Source organism: Dasypus novemcinctus, chromosome 7 (genome assembly GCF_030445035.2).
Source record: "Dasypus novemcinctus isolate mDasNov1 chromosome 7, mDasNov1.1.hap2, whole genome shotgun sequence".
Taxonomy (NCBI): Eukaryota; Metazoa; Chordata; class Mammalia; order Cingulata; family Dasypodidae; genus Dasypus; species Dasypus novemcinctus.
This window is the reverse complement of record NC_080679.1, coordinates 86,617,729-86,641,357: the sequence shown is the minus strand read 5'-3', so window position 1 is coordinate 86,641,357 and position 23,629 is coordinate 86,617,729. Positions and strand designations below refer to the sequence as shown.

Here is a 23,629-nt window from a genome sequence, read left to right as displayed (position 1 = left end):
CAAAGCCAGTATACTGATTGTAAGTAATGAGCCTTTATATTCCTCTGGAAACAATTTTATCTGCTTATTTGTACTCTCTCCAATGATTCTTTGATATGAGTGACAGTTTCAGTGGAGGGGAACCTCTATTGAACAGAATCTCTACTGAATTTTCTATGACTTGCACATGAAATGCTATTTTAATCATTTTAAATTACAGTATAGAGCTGCATAGATTATGTATTGTATCCTGGGATGCAACTGTGTAGATTGTCTTCCATTCATGAAGCTAAGGTTCCAATTCTTCATTTATATTTCAGGTTGAAACAAATATTTTAAAAATTTCTCTATTTCTCTGCTGAGATGATGATGCACCCTCTCTTCTTTTCACTGCCCTTCAGGTTGATGAACCATGCAAATCAACTATTCCATGGGAAAAATGAAGAATTTAAGAAGACAATGAAAACACTAAACTAGGTATCTCCCAAACAAATTATCTTATTGATATTCATGACAAAAGTAGAGGTTGATACTATCAAAGTGTCCTTTTAGGAATCATTCAGTAATGACTGAATTTGTTAGTACAAAATACAAAGAAATCAAAGCAGTCATCAAAGTAAAAGAAGACTTTGAAATTTGAATAGTTCTTTTCTAGTAGTTCAATTTTGTTTCTAGATATGTCACCTGGGAGACTGACAAATGGGTGATTTTGATAGAGAACATTTCCAAGTGTGATATTGTTCAAGGTAAAACACTCAGAATATCAGAGTCATATTACACAAATGTATTTGTCTCAATATTGCTTTAACAGAGTATTATACTGTCATTTGGCATGCCTAAGGAAATGACTCATACTATGAAAAAAGTCTCAGCTGGGGTCCTTCTGACTTAGTATTATACTTAGATCCACAAGCTAGGATTTTCAGATTTTTTTTTCTATCTGAATTTATATACAGTACAAACATAATTTTCTCAAATGATAAAGTAATGTGATAAGGCTTCCAGCTCCTGATGGAACAATGATAGATACCTAAATTCTATTTTCCTTACGGGTTCTCCTAAAAACCACAGAGATCAAGAAGGGGAACAAATAAAAATACCCCTTTGTCCATGTCTACAGAGTAACTAGAAACAGTTATCCCAATATCCAATTTACTTGTAAGTGGGGGAAGTCAGCAGCTGAGACCAGCAGAGCTGGCTCTGGAGAGCACACTGCAAGAGAAAGGCGGAAAGTAATTTTAAAAAAAAGAAAAAAAGTCAGTGCAGAGGTCTCCTAGGAGTGAGACCTTCTGAAGAATATGGTTCACCTTCAGAAACAAGAGTAACAATTCAGAAAGCATCCTGTCACCTCAATGGCAAGAGCTCTGTTTATAGGAGAGACAAAGGAATGGGGTTTCAAGTATTCTTGGGAAAGACCTACTTCTTGAAAGGTGGAACAAATTTCAAAGTTGAAGTTGTCCCTTGGAGATTGGAATAGGAAAGTAGTCGCATATAAGTTTCCCTCAACTCATATTAAGAAATAATAGAAGAATCAGAAGGAAACAGAAAACAGGGGCTATCAGTCATTAAAAAATAATAATAAATGAAAGAATTTTTTAAAAACTTCCTTCCTGTTGGAAATTTTAAAACATGTCTGTATTAAACAACTTGGGTTAAAAGCTAAAACACAGAAGTAGCATATTTTCTAGGAAAAATTGAAAATACTACATATCTGAAATCATAGACTATGGCTTATGCAGTCCTTAAAGAATTAAACTTTAACATTATGTATCAAAAATAGTTGAAACAATGAAAATAAATCGAGCAATAGAAAAAAGTAATAAAGTAATCTTTAAAAAGCAAAATGAATTAATAAAGATAAAAGCAAAATATCATGAGTTTGATAACTAATGAATCAACAAATAGTTATCTGTAAAAGAATACTAATTTAGTTATCTGTACTAATTTAGTTATCTGTAAAAGAACACTAATTTATCAAAATTTATAAATTAATGAAAGAAAAATGAAAGAAATGGAAAATATAAATAAGAAGATAATATAAGAAGATAGGAAGAGAAGAAATTAAAAAATATCAGGAGACTTTGCATAATTGTATTAGAGTAAACTTGAAAATCTAGCTGAAATAATTTTTTGGAAAATATACAAAAAAATGACACAAAATGAACTGGTTTATTTGAATAGACCAATCTCCAGAGAAGAAAAAGAAATCTGTCAAAGAGCTACTCCACAAATGAATTCCAGGTGATGATTTCACAGAGGAATCACTTACCTTTTATTTATTTTTTGTCTTTATTTTGTTTAATGTTCGGTTAAAAAAATATGAGGTCCCCATATACCCCCCACCCCCTTCACCCCACTCCTCCCATAACAACAACCTCCTCCATCATCATGGGACATTCATTGCACGTGGTGAATACATCTCTGAGCACTGCTGCACCACATGGTCAATGATCCACATTATAGTTTACACTCTCCCCCAGGCCACCTAGTGGGCCATGGGAGGACATAAAATGTCCAGTAACGGTCCCTGCATCACTTACCTTTTAAAGACCAGATTATCCCAAAATGAATTTAATATTTCAGTATTAGAGAATATGGAGGGGAAATCTACAAATTTTTAATGAAGGAATTATAAAATCACTATGAAAACCTAATAAAATTGCACTTGCCCACACAAATATTATAGATCAATATTACTAATAAATACTGATGTAAAAGTTGTAAAATAATATTACATATATTAGAATCCAACAAGATATTTAAAAAATGAAATCCACCAGGTCTAAGTGGGGCTTATTCCAGAGATGAAGGAATGGTACCATGTCAGTAACACCATTAATAAAAAATGTCCATACAAATTAAGAAACCAAAGATCCCACTCATATCCACAGATGTTCAAAAGCGTTTCACAAAATTCAGCACCTATTCCTGATAAACATAAATCAATGGAAACGTGTAAAATGATAAAAACACAACCCAATTCACATATCATCATTTCAATTAATGGGGAAGATATAATGAAAAGGATTATCCCATTTACAATAGCAACAATAAGAGTAACAGCAAAAAAATATAAAATACCAAGAGAAAAGGAAGCAATGAGGACAAATTTATTGAGGACAAATTTAAACCTCTACCGAGAGACGCAAACATTAGACTTTTTTTTTTTTTTTTTTTTTTTTTTAAGGAAAAGAAGTAGCATTTTCCTGGATAGAAGATGCCACATCATAAAGAGGTCACTTCTTCCCAAGTTAATTTCTGAAGTTAATGTGACCCCAATAAAAATACCAAGTTGTTTCTAAAAGTTCACATGGAAAAACAAGCCCAAACACTTGAAAATTAAGATAAATAAAAGGGGCATACCTTATCAGATACTAACTGTGTAATTAAAACAATGTGATTCAGAAAGATAAACAGATCAATAGAACTGAGTATAAACTCCAAAAATAGACTCAAGCACATAAAGAAATTTAGTATGAGATAATGATGGCATGTCCAATTTTAGGGAAAAAAATGAACTTTTTAATAAATGATGTTAGAATAACTGGAGACACTTTTAGAAAGAGAAAAATATATTTATGCCTTAACACTGTACCAAGATAAACTTTAGGATCAGAATTACTAAAAATTAAGCCATATAATTCTAGAAAAAAATAAATTTCTTTACAAACTTGGAGTGGTAAAAACATTCCGAATTATGACTCAAAGTTCAGAAGCAACAAAGTAAAAGATCAATAAATTTAGTCATGTTACAAAAAAATAGCGATTTGCATGGTGAAAATCATGAAAAAATATAAAAGGCAAATTATTTATTGGGAAAACAATTTAAACTTATCCTACAAACTGAGAAGAAATTGACCAAAAACCAGTAGAAAAATGGGTACAAGAAATGGACAGTTCACGGATGAGAAATGTGTGTAGTGTTTAAATATATGCATCTCAGTGATAATAAGAGATATATAAATGAAACTAATTGAAGTACTCCTTCTCAACTATCAGAGTGAGAAAAATCCAGATGATTAACACACTGTGTTGACAAGGTTGTGGGAACAATGGCTCATACATTGCTTGTGGCATTTTTAAATGACTCAAACCATATGGAAGGGTATTTTGAACTATCTAGAAAGTTTACTTATGTGTTGACACTTGACCCAATAATCCCAATTCTAGAAATCTATCCTGAGTATAATTTGTTTAAGAAATAAAATAGATATGCACAATCCATTCTGTTACTATTTGTAAAAGCTAAAGTTTAGAAACAACCAAAAAGCCATCAATAAGGGACTGGTCAAATAAACTATGGTATATTCAAGACAAATGGCTTTGGAAACAGCTGATAAGTTCTGGGCTACAGCAAGGCACCAAAGGGTAGCATCAGCTATGACTCAAATTCTACTTAAAATGCAAATGTCTATTGAACTCTGAATTGAAATGAATAATTCATGAACATATCTACAGTAGCACAATATCCAGAGCATTACATGAGGTTTGCCTGTTACTTACGGTTTACAGTTTTGACTGGAAATATTGGGTTTACCCTCTCTGGGGAGGCAGCATTTTCCTCATCAGTCACATATTCAAAATTAATGATGAACATCATAGCCACGCCCTCTTGATTTTTCACTGGAATTATGTGAGTGTTACAGATGAAAGTGGACCCTAAGGAGATGAAAAATTAGTGTTAGATAAAAAATATACCTTCATTTTGAAGTATCAGTAATATTAACATTATAATAAACTCCTACAGAATTTTCTATCCTAAATGAACAAATTCAATAAACATGAATTTGAGTTTTTACTTCATATTTTTTTGCTTAGATATTTACTTAAAATATGTACACATTTTTCTGGAAAGATTTTACAGGCAAACTCTGGTTTATTTTTACACCCACCACCATCTATAAGGTACTAGAGGGGGAAAAAAAGCATATTCTTTAACTTAACTAGAAAAATTCTTACCTTTTCCTTATATTTTGAAAAAATCGGAATCTATGTAAAATATAGCTGTATGACCAAACTCATTTTGTGTCATCTTGATTTTAGTATTAAATAAATTATGCCCTTTAATTTCTTAAATATGAATTAATAAATTATTGGTTCTGTCCTAAGTATTTCCAATGATTTTTATTTTATCAATGAAAATTCATAATGCCCCTCTTACAAGATCTTCTTAGGTTGGTCATCCATTAGATAAGTAGACCAACTCTTTTCCTACATTATTGTGTTAATTTGATCTTTTCCTTCAATCAAGAAGATGACATTCTTCTAAAAGAAAAATTTTGGCTAAAATACATTTTATAAAAATAACCTGGAAATGAAATGAGCCAAAGGAATGGATCAGTTTATAATCAGCTACCACTACCCACCATCCAGTAGAAACCCAGGAGCCAAGATTTAGACAATCCAACAGTTGAGAGATTGAAGCAGCTGTGAAACTGCACATGAACAGCAATGAGGCTGACTCCTTATTGCTGGCCTCTAGAAATGGGTATTCTACCAAAGCAATTTCTTTCCATCCTTGCCCTCTGAATATTTTCTTTAATCATTGTGATGGAAGTACCAGAGGTTAGGGATTTGTTTGGGTTAAAAAATTATTGTATTTTTAAAATGCAAAAACATCAAGCAATCATGTATAATTTTTTCTAGTAGAACAAATTTATTTAAATTATTAACCACAATCCTCATCTACCATTAAAATCGCTATGTTATACAATCCCTAGATTATCTTATAGCTGACTTTCAGTTGACATTTTAAAAAATTTTATTACTTAATTATCCTTCTTTAAAGTAAATTTATCACATACATTACATTAAAAAACATAAGAGGTTCCTATATACCCCACTCCCCACTCCCTCGTCCCCATCATTTTTTTAAATTGTACTTTTTAAAAAGTACATAGATTGATATGGGCTATGGGTGGAAGGCTCTTTGTCTCTTCAGAGATAATCTTAACCTAAACTGTCTGTCCTGACTTGTGAGTGTGGAACGGTAACAGGCTGTAGTACTGCTCTTGGTGACCATGGCAACAACTCCAGTACCAGAGGCAATTTAGCAATGCAAACTCTATATACATACCAGTCAGTCCAGGGACACTCTGATGGCAGTGATGCCGAAACTTAAGGGAACTTGGACTTGGCCTCGAATGGAAAATATAATATAGCCTGTGCATAAATTCAAAATCATCTAATTCTGTATCCAAGTGTGCCTAGTTTCTAGAAATCCAGTTAAGTGATATAGGCTTTGAATGTTCAGAAAGGATGTAAGACTGAATGTGTATTCAAGGTTGCAACCAGACAGATAGTGGGCAAGATGCTAATTCAAACTCACCTGAGGTGTGGGCAATATGTTCATTCAAAACCTACCCAGTACTCAAGCAAAGACTTAACTAACAAAGAAAGTAGTTTTTTTTTTTATAAAATCACCATTTGACTCCCTACCCTGTATAAAAGGAACTTGAAAATCTTGTTTGTGGCTCAGATTTGAAACAGAAAGCTCCTGAGTCCGGCCGGTCATCAATAAACCATTTTTCCTTCTCAAAATCTTTCCTGAGTCCTGGCCTTTCTATACACAAATAATTGAAACTCTCTCAAATTCTACAAAATCACAAAAAATGTTACATTAAAAAATGAAAGAGGTTCCCATTTTACCCCTCCCCCCCCCACTCCTCCCACATCAACAACCTCTTTCATCATTGTGGCACATTCATTGCATTTGGTGAACACATTTTGGAGCACTGCTGCACCACATGGGTAATAATTTACATTGTAGTTTACACTCTACCCCAGTACATTCAGTGGGTTATGGCAGGATATATAATGTCCAGCATCTGTCCCTGCAAAATCACTTAGGACAACTTCAAGTCATGAAAATACCCCACATCACATCTCTTCTTCCCTCTCCCTGCCCTCAGCAACTATCATGGCCACTTTCTCTACATCAATGCTACAATTTCTTCCATTACTAGTCACAATAGTTCTATAGTAGAATATCAGTAAATCCACTCTAATCCATATTTTATTCCCGTATCCTCTGGACCCTTGGATGGTAATGTCCACTCCACATTTGATTACTTGCTTTTTAATACCTTTTATTTATTTATTTTTTTAGGAGGTACTGGAGACTAAACCTACAGCCTCGTGAACTGGGACCTGGTACGTGCTAAGCAGGCACTCAACCACTGAGCTGTACCTGCTCCCCCTTAAAACCATCTTGAATTTCGAGGAGACTGAATTCTGAGGAGGCAGGAGTAGGTTAGGAGCAAGGCGAGTCTGGTATGAGACTGCAGAGGGAGATGTGGGCAAGTGAAAGGTCACTGGGAGGCTGGGGGCAGGGGCATTGGCAAATAGCAAAATGATGCAGATAAGAAGCCCCAATCCACAGAGGTGGGTGGAGGCTAGTGTTTCAAAGTGGTGTCCTAGTAGAGTCTGACTACTACAAAATGTTGTCTTATTTTCCCTCTTTCCTTCTCTTTCCTGCAACAAGCTCCTGAATCAGAGCTGAGAAGGTGGGCTGTTGCTAATACTGCTGTAGATTGAAGACATCATAGGTTGGAATGGGCTTTGTGGGTGAGCCTAGAGATCTCTCTATTATTTGGGAAATTGTTTCTAGGGGAAATTTGTGTTCTAATTTTCAAGGAACTGATTTACAAATTCACTTTTAGAACATAGGCCATTTTTAAGTTTGAGATGCACATGTGCTAATTATGATTCCAATTTTCAAACATGGAATGCCTCCAAAATTCAAAATGTGGAGAACCTAAGAACTCATTTCATATTTTCTATAAATGTTTCCAGGATTTTACAGATGTTAGAAAAATATGCTTTAAGAATGGCATGCTGTACCTTCACAATCTTAACTTATATCGTCAATCTATTTAATATAATAGTTAGCTGGAGCTCTTGTCATAGTTTCCATGGTAACAAACAGAATGACTTTAGTAAACAGAAAATAAGCAATTTAGGACCATTGTATTAGAACTAAAAATAGAAGTGCTTCAGGCCAGGCATTGCAATACACACTAGTTAAATAGAGTCTGAAGAGATGCTAGAAATAGCCATTATGTGCTTGGCTAATGAATCAAAATACATATTGATTTTATCACTTAAAATGACATTTCCTGGATCATTTAGAATATTATTGTGAACTCACAGATTTGTTACTTAGCAGTTTTAAATCTTTGGGGTATACTGCTGATTGTACAACAAAATATAAATCATGAATCTTTGATAAATCAAAAAAGAAAAGATAAAAGGGGATAGAGATCTAGTAAATTTGTAATAGAGCAGGGTAATTTTGCTTTTAGGACTAAGGGGCAAAATCATGTCGTTCAATTCTAATGCTTGCAAATTTACTGCCTGGTAGTAAATCATCATAAAAATATAGTGTTTTAGGAAAAAGTAAAGCTGTATGCATTGGCTCCATAGCATCCTGAATAAGTGTAATTAATCTGGGATTTAGTGTCTACTGTCATTATTTGCTGCATGTTTATGCTACATAACACATCTCCTGTAAAGTCAACTGAAGGTCATATTTACTTTTTTTCTCTTTTAGACTTGGAACTTAATGTCTTCATTAATCTAGTGTAGCCTCCTGAAAGGCAGATTTTGAAAGGAGATGCATGAAATTTAAAAGGGAAAGAGAATGTTTGGATTGCAATAGTTAGCTTCAAGTCTGTCAAGATATTACTTTTGTAAAGCAACATTACCCCCAAGACGTAACTTTGTGCCCCTATATATTTTTTTTCTTGAAAGCAACAATGGGGAGCAAGATAAAGGGAAACTTTAATTCAGTGAACACTAATCTAGCAATAAAAAAATAAAGCACATTCAAATAATGAATAAATAAAAGAACAAAGTAAATCTAGAAAAAATTAAGTTCAGACTTGTTAAAATGAATCTTGCAGTAAATGAAATTAGTAGTGCTAATAAGCAGCTTATTTACAATAACATTATTCAAAGTTTATAAAATTATACATGTAATTATACCAATATTAGGTAGATTCAGTTCCATGTTTTGTCTCCTGAGTGAAAACATTCTGAGAATGGAAATGGCTGCTTAGGAAGAACAGTGATCATTTCCATCATGTTTCTAGAATGTGTAAATATTAACTGTACCCACAGGCAAACGAATTTAGGATAATCTGAATAAATAATTTTATAAAATAATAATAAAGATTATTAATAATAATATGCTATTAATATCATCTTTTAAATAAATTGGTGGCATATGTCTAGCTGCATTTTAAAATAAAAGACCAGAAATCCTCCTTCTGAGCTATTTAAAAGGTATTTTATCCTCCTTTCTGTGGTTTATGTTCACGGGGAAGCCCTATGTCCCCTGAAATTAACAAATGTTTATTGAGCACCTAATATCGAATTAAGCCCTGTTCTGGGTCTTTGGATGGTGGTGGGAAGGGCAGCAATAAGTAGAAAATCAAGTTCCTACACTCATGGAACTTATACTTTCTTGGAGAAGATGTAATAAATAAACACATAAATATCTATTATAACAAGTAAAAATAAAAGCAATGAGGAAAGAGAAAGTAGAATAAAGGAATAGATATTGACAATACTTTTTTTGAAAAAAAAATGATAGGGGAATGTTTCTCCATAAAATGACATTTAGGCAAAGACAGAAAGGAAGTAATGGAAGTAGCCATGTGGCTCTATGGATAAAGAATTTTCCTGGCAGAGGAATTTGCAAATGAAAAAGCCTTTAGGTGGAGGCATGGTTAGTATGCTCAGGGAACAGTGGGGAAGCCAGTGACAACTGGTGCTTGTGGAGTATGGTGTGGTTGGGAAAGTAGGGAAAGTCAGAGGTTAGCTGAAGCCAGACCATGTAGGAGGCCAAGATATAGATTTGGAACTTTCTCCTGAGTTAGAGAGGACGGCATTGGAGGGTTTGGTGCAGAGGTTTTACTTGAAACTATCCCTCTGATTTCTAGGTGAAGCATAGCTTGTAGGGGAGACCAGGATAGAAGGGAGGTCAGCAAGGAAGACTATTGGAATAGTACTGGAAAATGATCGTGTTGGTTTAGAAAGGGTGATGTAGCTAAAGATGGTGAAAAGGGGTCAGTTTGGGATTTTTTAAGGTAAAGCTTATAGGGTTTATTGATATGTTCGATGAGTTATAAGAAGACGAGGACAGTTAAAAGCAACTCCAAATTCTGGGGCTAAAGAACTGAAATAATGTTGATATAGATTATTAAAATAGGAAGGATGGCAGAGGTGGTTTAAAACATATTAACTTTGAGATCTGTCAGATATCTAAGTGGAGGTGTTGAGAAGGAAAGAAACTTCAATTCTGGGATTGGTCCAAGTCAGAGACGTGATCTTGGGAGGCATCAGAAATGCATAATATTTAAAGACATGATACTGGAAGGAGTTACCTAGGGAATAAATGTTGATGGAGAAATTTGGGGTCTGAGCCCAGAGGCCCTGCAGCATCAGAGAGGGGAAGATGAAGAAGAACTGGCAAAGATTGTAGAGGAGCACCCAGTGAGGAGAGAGGCAAATGAAGGCACTGGTGGTATACCTGGGGTTAGAAGAAAGATGTATTTCAAAAGGAAGGTATGACTGAAATAGAATTGAGAGTTCAGATGTCAACCCTCATATTTATAGCCAATTGATGGTTTACTTACTAGGAATATAGTCGTTTCTCCAAAAAACGGTCTTGAGAAAACCTGATGTCCATGTACAAATTAATGAAGGTTGTTTCCTACTTCTCACCATATACAGCAACCAAATAAAAATGAACAAAGACCTAAATATAAGAACCAGAACTATACACCTCTTAGAAGAAAACACAGGGAAGCAACTTCAGGATCTTTTGTTAGGCAATAGTTTATTCACTTCTATATAAATGCACAAGCAAAAATTGAAAGAAAAAAAAAAAGAAAAGAAAAATGGGACCTCCTCAAGCTTAAAAACTTTTGCGCCTCAAAAGATTTTACCCTGAAAGGAAAAGACAACCAAACAATGGGAGAAAATATTTGGAAACCACATAGTGGGTAACGGTTTAATATTCAGAATATATAAAGAAATTCCACAATTCAACAATAAAAAGACACATGAGCCCATGAAACAAGGGGCAAAAGTTTTGAACAGACATTTTTCCAAGGAAGATAGACAAATGTCCAGATAGCACATGAAAAGATGCTCCGCAACATGAGCCATCAGGGAAATACAACTCAAAACAATGTTGAGTCTTCTAATCCATGAACATGAATGTCCTTCCATTTATTTAGGTCTGTCTTGATTTTTATAGCGATGTTTGTGATTTTGTGTGAACATGTCCTTTACATTCTTGGTTCAGTTCGTTACTAGAAAGTAAATTCATTAGTTGCTATTGTGAAAAAAAAAAAGGAGGGTATGGTCAAGATGGAGGGGCAAGACGTTCCAGTGCTCCATACCCTGCTCGCCACCCCCCAGAACAATCACAATAACTGGCAAAAAATCTTTTTCAAAGCTTCAGAAAACAGTTAAAGGGTTGCAGTAACAAAATGAGCACCAAATCAAGAAAAAGATAACTTAAAAGTAGGATGGTGTTGTGGTGCCCTGGCTGCCCCCCTGTCCCCTCACTGGCTGGCACAGAGTTGCCCAGACCCCAAGTGTGGGTGGGGACCTGACTGGCCCTAGTGTACACAATGGGAGCATATGTATCTGGGCCCTCTGCCTGGTGGCAGTCTGAGCACTGAATCAGGACCCTCGTCATGGACTTGCCATCCCAGACTACAGTGTCTAGCATGCAGTAGACAAGAAATGGTAGCTGATGGGATGGGACCATTTTAGTATAACGTGGTTGGTTTACTGACTGGATATGCCCACATACTTTTACTTTGGTAAAAGGCCAAGAAATGACAGGCTCCAATTTTTAAGGGTTGGTACTATTAAACTTGGAGAAGATGGAGTTCCATAGAGAAGAAACAAACACAGTTCAAACCAAGTTTTCTTCAACAACTGATTATTTAGGATCCATTATATGCAAGGCAGTGTTCTGTTACTAGGGATTCAGCAGGGAACAAGGCAGACTTGATACTTGCCATTGCGTAGTTTACAATCTGGTGGGGGGTAATGAGGAGACAAAATAAATAAGATACATGTATATTAAATGGTGATGGTATCAGAGAATACCATAGAGAAAATAGAGAAAGGTCACTGTGACAGGAGCTGAGGAAAGATGGCAACTGTTGGGTGGGAAAGTCCTTGCTGTGGAAGTCACATCTGAGTAAAGAACTGAGGCAGATGAGATGTGAGTCAGGAGGATATCTGGGGAAAGAGGCTGGAGTGTGCCAGGGATGTGTAGTTAAAATAGATACACCTGGGGGAAAGTAGTCAGACCCCCAGGTTGGAGAGGAAATGGAGCAGGGAGTGAGGAGAGGGACAGAAGAATTAGTGTTGTGTAGGTGTATTTTAATAATTTGGGCTGAGAATGGGAAGTCATTGGGAGATTTGAGCAGAGGAATGATAGGCTGTGGTGCATATTTTAAGAGGATCACCTGGGCTGCTATAAAGAAATGGATGCATGAAACACATTTATGTTTGAAGTAGACATAAGCAGTTTGGTTTTACTGAACTCTAGTATCTAAAGCATAAATTACGAGGTTGGGCATGATGGGCCAGGCTTGAGCATTGGAGTCAAGTCCTGATGGACCTATATGTCCTATTAAGGATCTTGGAAGTTAGTCTGTGGTTGTTGGGGAGACAGTGAATTGTTTTGAGTGTGGCAGTATCTTCAGAAGAAGAGTTTTATTGTATAGATCACTTAGAACTTGTGCTGTTTTAGGTCCTAATGAAGTATTAGAGAAGAGAGAAGTTGGCTCAAAAGATATGGAGCTATTTATCTGACTGAATAGACAGAAGGCACATTTAGAAGGACTGTTTAAAATACTCTTATACAATATTGTATCAACAAGAATAAATGGAGTTGCTAGTTCCAATGAGCACATCTAGTCTGTTTGGCCTTGTGGATTGGGTCAAACTTGACTGCTTGTACGAAGCATGCATCTATCAATCTAATACTTGTCCATGTCCCTTATTTTAACAGTCACCTGTTTAAACCCTAGGGAGCCTAGAAAAGGCAAATGGGAGGAACTCATGTGAGCTAATAAAACTGCTTTATATAGAAGCATTATAAATAAAAGTACTAAGCTGGCTAAACATTAGGTCTTAACATAATAATCACAAACACATATGGAATTAATGCAATAGTCACCAAGGCAATCAAATCATAACAATCATTAACATATTTAGATAGTTGGAGTAATTTGTGATTAGATTTACCCTTTCAGAATTTCCAGGGGAAATTTATTTGAAAAATGAAGAACGGAGATAATTTACACAAACCTGCTTGTCACTGTCATGTTCTATTGGTAGTATTAGCACTGTCTGAGACACCAACTGCATGAATGGTTTATTTTGAATTACTTCTTACTTAAAACTATTTAAATACTTAAAAACTGGTGAGGCAGTACCAGTGAGTAGCAAAATTTCTTGATACGTAGCTTTGTAGTTATGTCCCTGACCTTTGGGATTGGACGGATATAGAGCTGCTGTGATTTGCTGAGTGACCTTGTGCAGTTTACTTATCGTTCCAAGCCTCAGATTGCTCATCTGTGAAGTAGGGAGAGGAAGAGAGAGCACCCTACCTCACAGTGTTGGAAAAGTGAAATGAAATAATACATGTAAAGTACTTAGCATGGAGTCTGGAATATAGCAAGTGGACAATAATTGAATGTCAATATTATTATGAAGTAGGTTGAGGAAAATCAGTTTTTCTCAACTTGAAGTAGTGAGTCATTCAACTCTTAGGGAGCTGCAGAGATGCACTCAGCAGGTTGATACCATAGTCTTCAGATGAGAAGGTGCATCAAGCGGCAATCTGAATAGGGGATGATGAGTCAGGCCCTTTTATTATCTGGTGTCTAAAATATGGGTCCTTGACTTTGCAGTGAAAATGACCTTGGTTTATTTTCTGTATTTCTCCTGTCCTTGTGGTTTACTCCATTGCCTTTAAAAAGCACACTACATATAACAAGTAACATTTAAAATAGCAGAACTCAGCCTCTTTTGGTAAGCCCCATAGTCAGTGGTATTTGGTATGCAATAGAAATGTGTGAAACAATTTTTATATCTGGACTTTTTAAAGTAGGAACACCATGATCAGTATTTAAAAACACTGTTTACGAAGAAAGGTAGTGATAATATTGAACATTTAATGAGCACATATCGGCTGCTGGCCCCTGTTCTAATTATTTTACCTGCCTTAATATCATTTGTACCCTCACATAACTAAATGATGGTGGTACCGCTGTCATCCCCATTATGCAGATGTAAAGGAAGCCATACATATAAGGTCTCCTTTTGCTTAGTCATGGGGCACTCTTTCCCCTTTCAGTGACTGGCCCAGAATGCTTGTGTTCAATTCCTTCATTATGCCAGGAATTCCTTGTTGCTGTTATTTTAAAATAAGGGATATTCTGAAGATTATTATCTTTTATAAGCGATGGTCTGAGAACTAAAACTCTTCCCTTTTTTCTCCCTCAGTCTTCCACATTTCTGCAGCTCTCCTGGCTTAGGCAGAATTCACTTCTCTTGATACTGAGCAGGAAGGAAGGCCCCATCTACTTGCAGAGTCTGCCCTCAGCCACACATTTAGTTTTAATCCATTCATTCCCATCCTGACTCATGATCATTTTTCTTCTCTCCACCTTTTATCAGTTCCTGGCTTTTAAGAATAAGAGTGTTCTGCTTTCCTCCCTGGGTCCTTATATATTATTATACTTCTGCTATGAATAACTACACAGTTAAATCATGGCTGCTATTTTCTGAATATCTTCTATATTTGACATAGAAGAATATACGAGAAATTTTTATCTCAGAAAAGTTAGAGGTTTTTCTCAAGATGTTAGTAGAACTAGGGTGTGAGTTTAGACTGCCCATCTCTAAATCTTTCTATTTAAGTGCTTCCCAAAGAGTGAGATGTTATTAGATGTTATAAGAAAAAGTTTTCTGCAATTAATCCAATTGGGTAATGCCAGTTATGTCCCCTTCTTGAAGATACTCAGTGCACATTAGCATATTAGAGGTTTTGAGAAGTTCTACAAAAAAGAGTGTATTAATTTGTTTAATGCAGCATTTCCCAAATTGATTTGACTATGTGTGATGGTTAAGGTCATGAGTCAACTTGGCCAAGTTATGGTGTCTGGTTGTTTGGTGAGGCAAGCACTGGCCTGACTGCTACTGTTAGGCTATTTTGTGGATTTAAATCATCTGTAGGTTGACTGCATCTATGGCTGATTACATCTACAATCAACAGAGGAGGCTGTCTTCAACAAGGAGAGAAGTCTCATCCAAATAGTTGAAAGCCTAAAGGAAGAATTGATGATTTTAGCAGTCAGAAGAAAGAATTTCTGTCTCTGCTTTAGTTAGCCAGCTTCTCCTGGAGTGTTCATTGAAAACCTTCATTGGAGTTCTCAGTTTGAGGCCTGCCCTATGGAATTCAGACCTGCTCATCCCCGCAGTTGTGTAAGCCAATTCCTGTAATAAATCTTACAACATTTACATTATGTATTTGTCGGTTCTCTTTCCCTAGAGAACCCTGACTAATACACTGTGAAATCCTACTTTAGACAAATCTGTGATAACATCTAGCTCCTTGGAATGTCATAGTGAAGGGTGTCAACCTCTGCCCTCTTTTAAGGACACCGTTCTGACAGGGAAGAAAGTACTTACAGTGGGGATACAAGAGGGAAGAGAATGCCAACCGTCATGCTAAACTACTAGTATATTTTTCTTGGTATTGTCTCTGGTCGAAGCTCTCAGAAATCCAACTAAAATAGCATTGTCATATTTGATCACATATTTGCACCAATGATTTCCTTATAAGCTTGTTCTAAATTGAAAGGTTATTGCTGAATATAACAGTATTTTTTATATCCTAGTACCAGTTCATACTATTTGACAGAGATAAATTTTAAAACATGAAAACACTAATTCAATAATCCATTAAAATTGCATTGGATAACTCTGATATACACAAGGAAATATTTTCAACTCTGTTTCCTCAGTACTCTTTCCCCCTTCATTTTAAATCTGGGGCTATATGTGGACTTTGCTGATTCATGCCTTTCCACTGACACATTCTCTGTTAACACTTATGCGCAGGTGCTAGGTTCTCCTCATACTTATAAACTTGTTTATTGAAAAAAAAGTAAGTTCAGTTATTTCTCTAAATTTGATAAACCATTGATAAATTATTTGGCTATTGAAATCAGAAGAAAAACTCTTAGCCCTTGTCTGGCTCATAAATCAGATTGTCTGTTAAGAGATGCAATTAAAATTACAAGTTTCCCAGAACTGGTTCCTGTTTAATTTTGGAGCTCTTTGGAATGAATTAGTGTATTAGGAAATATGAGTGTTAGAACAGGCTAGGCTGATTTACAGTGCTGTACTTGGTCTCTGGACATGCCAAGTTTGAATTTATGATTGGGAACTTAGGGACACATTTGTCTCAATTTTTAATACTTTTATACCCAAGTAAATATTGGATTATTGTTTCAAAATTTTTACAAAACACATTTACATTATCAAGCCTCAAATTTCCCTAAAGCCAGCCCACCCCACTGAACTGTCATTTGTTTAGTTAAATTGCATTATCCCTGTGCTGATAGAGCTGATGCAGAATGTGAGCATGGTACGTGTGCAGTACTGTCAAGGTCAAAACACAAGTAAAATCCTGGGACTAGCCACCCACTGTGTAGATGTCATTGCTAATTAAGACTGTCCATGGCCATATGCATGGCACGCTCTGTTTATGATTGCTGAAAGGAACCATGCATTTTTAAAATCTCACTATGTTTGTAACTTCGGAGCAGGAACAAAGGTTATAGCTAATGTGAGTCTGTTTCAGACTGTAGAATTAGTAACAATATTAACAAGATGCATTAATTACCTACTGCATACAAGGTACTGTACCAGATATTGTGGGGGCAATTTAACATGAATCAATTAAGAACCTTTTTTCAAAAGAACAATTCTGTCTAATGGGAGAGCACTGGAGTGCCTGAGAAGAGGACAAGCCACTCACTTTCAGGGATAAGGTATATTTCATGGAAGAAGTGCCTTCTCATCTGAAGACCATGGTATCAGGTATTGAAATTATGGGAAAGTTGTAAGATGTAGTTTTGAATAATCCTAAAATTTAATTTAAAGACATGTTGAGTGTCATAAAACTATCTGCTGCTACCTTCCGAGAAGGGGTCCGTCGTTTTCATCTGACTGGCAAAGGTGTCTGTGGAACAAAAAAGGTTAAGAACGCCTGCTATAGAGCAAAATAAGTCATATATGGACCTTCTGGGGCAACCAATTTTATTACTTCCATGCCTGGTAGTTGTGATTTTGATTACAACAAATAACTCACCTTTATTAAAGCAGGTACTGCATGACAGTCATTATGCTGTGTCCATTAGGTGCTTTATCTCTAATCCTCGTAAGAACCTGAATGAACTATATGCAATAAATATCCCCATTTTACAGATGAAGAGATGAGGAACTGAGGCATGGAAGGACAGAAATTTCTTTTTTTTTTTTTTTGACCATTACAATGTGGGATTTTTTTTTTTTTTTTTGGTATGCCTAGACTATTTTCACAGAATTGTTGAGGGAGCAAGGAAGAATCTCCTAGAATACTCGTGACAAAAGGGCATTTTCTTTGCATAAGAAATGTTTTGCATGAACAGCTTTAGTGGAGAACAGGAGAACACAGTCTCCCAGGCTTTGACACCAGGCCGTGGGACATTTGGCTACTACAGATGTTCTCAGCCCCTGAAGACTGCCTGGGGCATGGGCTTCCAGCAGCCGCCTGATGGCAGGGCTTGCCGTGTCATGGTTTATCTTGCCTAGGATATATTTTTCAAAATGCAGTTTCACAACAAGAGGGAGATATGTATCATTACAAATTCATCCAGACTACATTTATTGTTGCTTTTTTTGTCTTACCCTACCAGGATATAGGACCTAACCTTGTGGCTTTTAAAAGTAACAAGCCTCTTCGGTCCAGCTGTTATGCTGAGACCTCAGGGAAAGATGCTGAATTTCTGCACATGGCGACTTACATTTATCTAAAGGGCAGGCTCTATTTTCCTGTGTCCATGAGAGGCTTAGTAATGTAGTCATTAAAACTAAAATCTCTGCATCAGACTGTCAGAGGTTAGTTCCTGGGTCTGCCACTTTTTATTGTTTGACCTTGGAATTTGTTACTTAACTGTTCTGAGACTCAGTTTCCCCAACTGTAAAATGGGAATAATAAGCTACCTTTCTCATGGAGTTATTATGAAGATTAAATGAATCAATATCTGCCAAAAACTTATAACATCACCTTGCACATGAAAAGGTGTTATTATTGTCGTAAAGGAATTCTCAAAGAATAAATTCGTGTTTTGTAGCCAATAAGTCATTAACTCATAGATAGGGGCAAACAATTTTAAAATTAGGGGTGAAATGTGCTTTAATATATACATTTCCCTTATGAGCATCTAACTGCCCACATACACCCATATTCCCAGTCATATTAGCCTCTAGTGAAATAGTTACCTACCCAAACAGTACCTCTAATTCTGAACTTCTCCTGGGTCTCACTTCTAATGAAAACTTACTAGTACATATATTTATCAGAGTCTTACTAGGCATTTGTTAAGTTTAGAGACAAATGGGGCTTAATTATCAGTCAAGAGAATAAATCTCAGCTCTGATGTCAGAAGTTTTGGCAGGAAAGCTTGATACTCCTGCAGTTTTACCCACGACTAGACATATGTTGCCTGTGAAAGCTGGGGTTAATATCATCAGCTGGAAGTTCAGCTGTAGCTTCTCCAAACTGCAACCTCCATCTAAACACCAGTGGCTCTCTCTTTCTGCCTGATGACTTTGAAACTGACTAGGGACACTTGCTAACACCTCTCCTTGGTAATCTAAGCTTCCTAAATAGGAACCTTCTGGAGATAAAGTCTTATATCAGAACAGTTTCTCTAAAGGTGGAAATTTCAGGGTCTATGATGAGGCACCAGGAAGATCTTTTGGTTTGAAGGGAGACTATGATCACCCTCAAATGGTAGAGAAGGACTGCAGAAACTATTAGAATAAATATTCTGGTGAGATTGCGATAGACATAAAACTAGCAAGGCTAACTATCTATGTATTATATTTGAAAGGAAAGGGCTTAAAAATTTGAAGATGAAAAGAATATTTTCTCAGATTCTTTTTCCTTACTGTCATTGTCATGTGCTAGGGTAAAGAAAGCAGATGATATTATAGCGCTAATGCTAATAAGAATAGTTAAGGAGCCAATGTTGGTTGTTCATTAATGACACTAGAGAAATACAGCAGGAGGCCCTGTACCAAAATTTAGATTGACAGGAAGAGACTAACATCTTAGATTTCATTGATATTCTTTAAAATGCTGCTCCTTTGAGATACCTGAGAAGCAATAAGTATTTCAAAGTTTCTGTGTGGATTTTATGGAAGTTTTCCCAGAGAGGTGACATCCAGTTGCATCTTAATGGAGAATGCATAAATATTTCCAAACTAATATCAGAAGCCAAAGTGATGTGGAGTGCTGGGAAAAATAAGAAGATAGTGAATGTATTTTAGGGCTTAGCTGGAGGAAAACATAATGGATCAAGTGCATAGAGATGGCCATCTAAGAAGCATTGGTATCGCTGCTGGAATTTTTCAATCTACCTTTCCAGGTTCACTCCCCACCTTCTTCTGCTCAGAATGGAGCTTCTAGTTGTGTTTCAGCCAGTGGGGATTTCCAGCAAGAGACTGGAGGGAAGGAGGTAAATGATGAAGTGTTTGTTCCCCTGACTCCATCCCTACTGGGTTGCAGTGGGTTGGCTGTATCTCCCACTATAGTTCATAGTGGATGTTGGCCCTCAGCATAAAGCTCTCTCTTAGGGTTCCAGTATTAACTACTCCTCCACCTGCCCCTGCTAGTTGCTCTTCACTCTTAATAACCCTGGGAACTGCACCATTCCTGATTGCTTCTCTTAAACTTTACCCAAATTTTCTGGAAAGGCCTTTCACTAAACTCTCCTGAAATTACCCAATTTGAGTGTTTTAAAAATGTTTGAATCCTGATTGATACAGGATAAAAATATTACCAGATGAGGAAAGTAAGTGGGATCTCAGGAAGTTGATATACCATATTTAAAGAATAAAGATATGGCAAAATGGTTTTATCTCATAATCTGTAAAAAAATATTCCACCACAGTGTGGTGTGTTGGTGAAGGGGTGTTGTATGGGAATTCTACACATGTGCATGATTATTTTGTAAGTTCACAACCTCTAAAATAAAAATATATTTAAAAAATAATACGATTTGTTGGGGGAAAAACACATCAAATATAAGATATGGACTATAGTTAGTAGTAATATTTTGATGATGTTCTTGCATAGTTTGTAACAAATGTTTCACAACAATGCAAGGTGTTGGTGGAGGGGTCATGTATGAGACCCTGTATGATGTTATGCATGCTTATTTTGTGAGTTCATAACTTTTACTCTGCACTTATTTTTTTATTTGTTCATGTATGAATGATATACTTCAATAAAAAATATACTAAAAAAATAAAGCTAATTGAAAAATGGGTGAAAAAAATGCACTAGGGCACCAGAGTAGGATAATAAGAATCAGCTGGATATGTTAAATATGGCAAAAAGAACCACAAAATTAGGCCAGATAATAGCAATACAGCACCACATTTTTTCCCATGTAGTTTGGCAGATATCTTAATCAGGATACAATGTGGGCAGGTTTTTGGATAAGACCAAAGACTTTCCAAGATTAAATTCCCTGTAGAATTTTGGAGGGATGAAATATAATAGATTTAATTCTGAACAGTGGTCATAAGAATGGTGATCTACTAAGTGGTACTAGCCTGAACAAATTCAAACTTTTGGTAAAGTGAGGGGAGCTACAAATTATCTATCAGAAAGAAAATACTCAATGACAGAAAGAAAACAAACAAAAAATAAAACAGCAAAAGTTGACATGACTTTAACAATTCAGAAAAAATTGTTCATTAATATATCTCATCAGAAACCTGGAAGTCATTTAAAAGTACCACAGTGTATTTCCAAGAAAATAACTTGACCACAAATCCTAGATGACAAAGTAGCCAAACAAGATACTTGCATGAAGAAAACAAATAAAAATAAATTAAGGTTATTTTTCCAAAATGATGGAAGAGTGAAAGAGAGTTGGAGAAACTAGAAAGAATTAGAGGTTAAATGTAAACTAGAGAATAAGCCAGAAACTATTTGAGGGAGGTTGGCAAAGAATTTCGAAGCATTAATTGAGAAAATATGTTATTGAAAGATTTAAAACAGCAGGAATTAAACTAGGGGACAAGTTTGTTCACTGAAGGTATACTCAGGGTAGAAAATCAAATTTAACAAAAAAATATTTTATTAGATATGCCAGGGTTTTAGAACCGTGCAATGTAAGTAGAATGTATTCAATATACTGGACAAAAGCAATGTAAAAGAATCACCTCCCACGATCAATTTTTAATGTACTCAGGTGTGATACTTGTGCCGCAAGCTGTGATTTATTATTTTAATGATCAATGTGCTGATCTATGTGATTCCCATAATAAGCATTTAAGAAGGAATTACAGATTAGGGCAGTACTTCCCTACCAGGCAAACTGCTGGCAGAGGTAATAAATTGTAGGATACTAAAACCCTGTTGAGAATAATGTGATGGTGGAAAGGTAACATTTTTCAGTAAGGCAACATCTGTTTCACCTATTGGAGATTTCTGAATTTAAATAAACATCAGGCAGAACAAAAATGAGAGAGAGAGGTAAGGTCTAGGAGAGATATTGTTCGTTGGTGACTGGCATTGTGGTGAGAATTTTAACACATCCATTAATTCCTAGCAATGTTTAGGGGAAGGAATTATTGTCTCCATTTTATAGAGGAAACAGACTAAATGGCATCCATAACTACCTGGCTAACTGCATTGCCGTTAAGAGGTAGAATACAGACTCCTGCCCAGGAAGTCTAGATCTAAATATTCTGTTTATTTCACGGACTCATCTGGACTTTTTGAAACATTTTTTCATACTTATTAGAGGTTACGGAAGGTTTTAAAAATTGAATCACGGACAGATTTGATTAGGGTTTTTCAAAGATGAGAAGCTGCTTTGAAATAGAAGGATAGTCATTTCTCTGACTAGAAATTGTTAGAGTGTGTCGAGCCAGAATGAAAAATGGTCCCCAATATGCGCCTCCCCTGTTGTAGACATCCTGCATAATTCTAGCAACTGTCAATATTTTGGATTTGACTCCTACAATTTATTTGTTATATGGCACAGTTGCCTTTAAGAAAGAGATTATCCAGGTGAGTCTAACCTAATCACATGAGCCCTGTACAAGCAAAGTTTTCTCCAGCTTGTCACAGAAGGGAAAGGCAGAGAAAGTGTTTCTGCTAACCTGGAGAAAGGGTGCAGTCATGTTCGAACTGCTGCGGGAGAAGGGAAGCCTCTAGGAGCGGAATGTGGCATTGAGCTGACAAGCATTTCCTAAATCACAAGATGAATTCAGCCAACGACCACGGAGCATGGAAGAGGACTGGTGCCCCAGCTGAGAACCAAGCCAAATGACACCCTGATGCCAGCTTTGAAAGACCCTGAGCGGGGAATCTAGTCACACAGTGCCCAGATTACTGACCTACATAACTGCTAATAAATGGGTGTTGATCTAAGCCATTAATCTGTGCTATTTTATTAGAGAGCTAATACACAGCAAAAACTACTGAGATTTGATATTTTTACAAACGTTCAGGCAACTGAACAGTAAAATAGCCAAGTCTTGAAATAGAACTAATTTGTGCAAACAGTAAAATTTTGGTCTTTGGGGAACACACTGTATGGAGATTAAGATGTGCAGGCTATGTGAAATGACGGAAGTTTTAGTATAAGCAAAAGGTAAGGTATTTATGAAGAATTAACCAGTTGATAGTTGCAAGATAATGGATGAATTTCAAGCAGCAGTTATTATTCATTAAAAAGCTATGGGGGAAAAAAGACACCCCCCCCCCAAAAAAAAAAGAGCTACAGGGAACATTTTCATTGTTTCCTGTAGACAGTGGGTCAACAAGATATTGTTGAGAAGATTGGCAAAATTTCTGAGCATTCTCAAGTAGTGTGTTGGAAACTAACTAGAAACAAAAGGTCTGGTAAAAAAAAAAATACATGGTTAATCCTTACCCAGAATATAGTGAAGAGCTACCCTTCTTAACTTGACATCAAGAAATACATAACTGATAAACAAGGTTCCAGATGAGCAACTAAATTGAGCAATAAGTAGGGCTTTGTTAGGAAGTACGTTTTACAAATATGTTCTCTATCTGGAAAATTGAAGATTGAGGAATCATTCTCAAATTTTATTAAAAAAAACACATTAAAATAGCTGCATAGAGGGTGTGATGACAATTCTCTCAGAATTTAGTTCTAGGTATGATGCTGCTTCTTCCTCTCCCCTGATGTTTCCTTTCATATCAAGGGAGTTAATAGATTAGTATAACTTTCCTGACCCTCTCCATCCCTTTGGTTACCATGTCCTTGGGGAAGTAGAATGATTTATCTGA

General features: G+C 36.0%; 1 protein-coding gene across 7 annotated transcripts in view; it reads right to left on the bottom strand.

Annotated features, from left to right (window-relative positions):
* The window catches only part of KCNH7 (potassium voltage-gated channel subfamily H member 7), a 489,931-nt gene that overhangs the window by 145,526 nt on the left and 320,776 nt on the right, over nt 1-23,629 (bottom strand). For 5 of the 7 annotated variants that reach the window (XM_058300742.1, XM_058300741.2, XM_004464399.3 and 2 more), the window contains exon 3: nt 4,483-4,638. In XM_058300742.1, the coding sequence (XP_058156725.1) occupies nt 4,483-4,638 (156 nt within the window). The remainder of the gene's footprint in view (nt 1-4,482; nt 4,639-23,629) is intronic. The other 2 variants (XM_071216359.1, XM_071216360.1) reach the window with 1 other exon arrangement.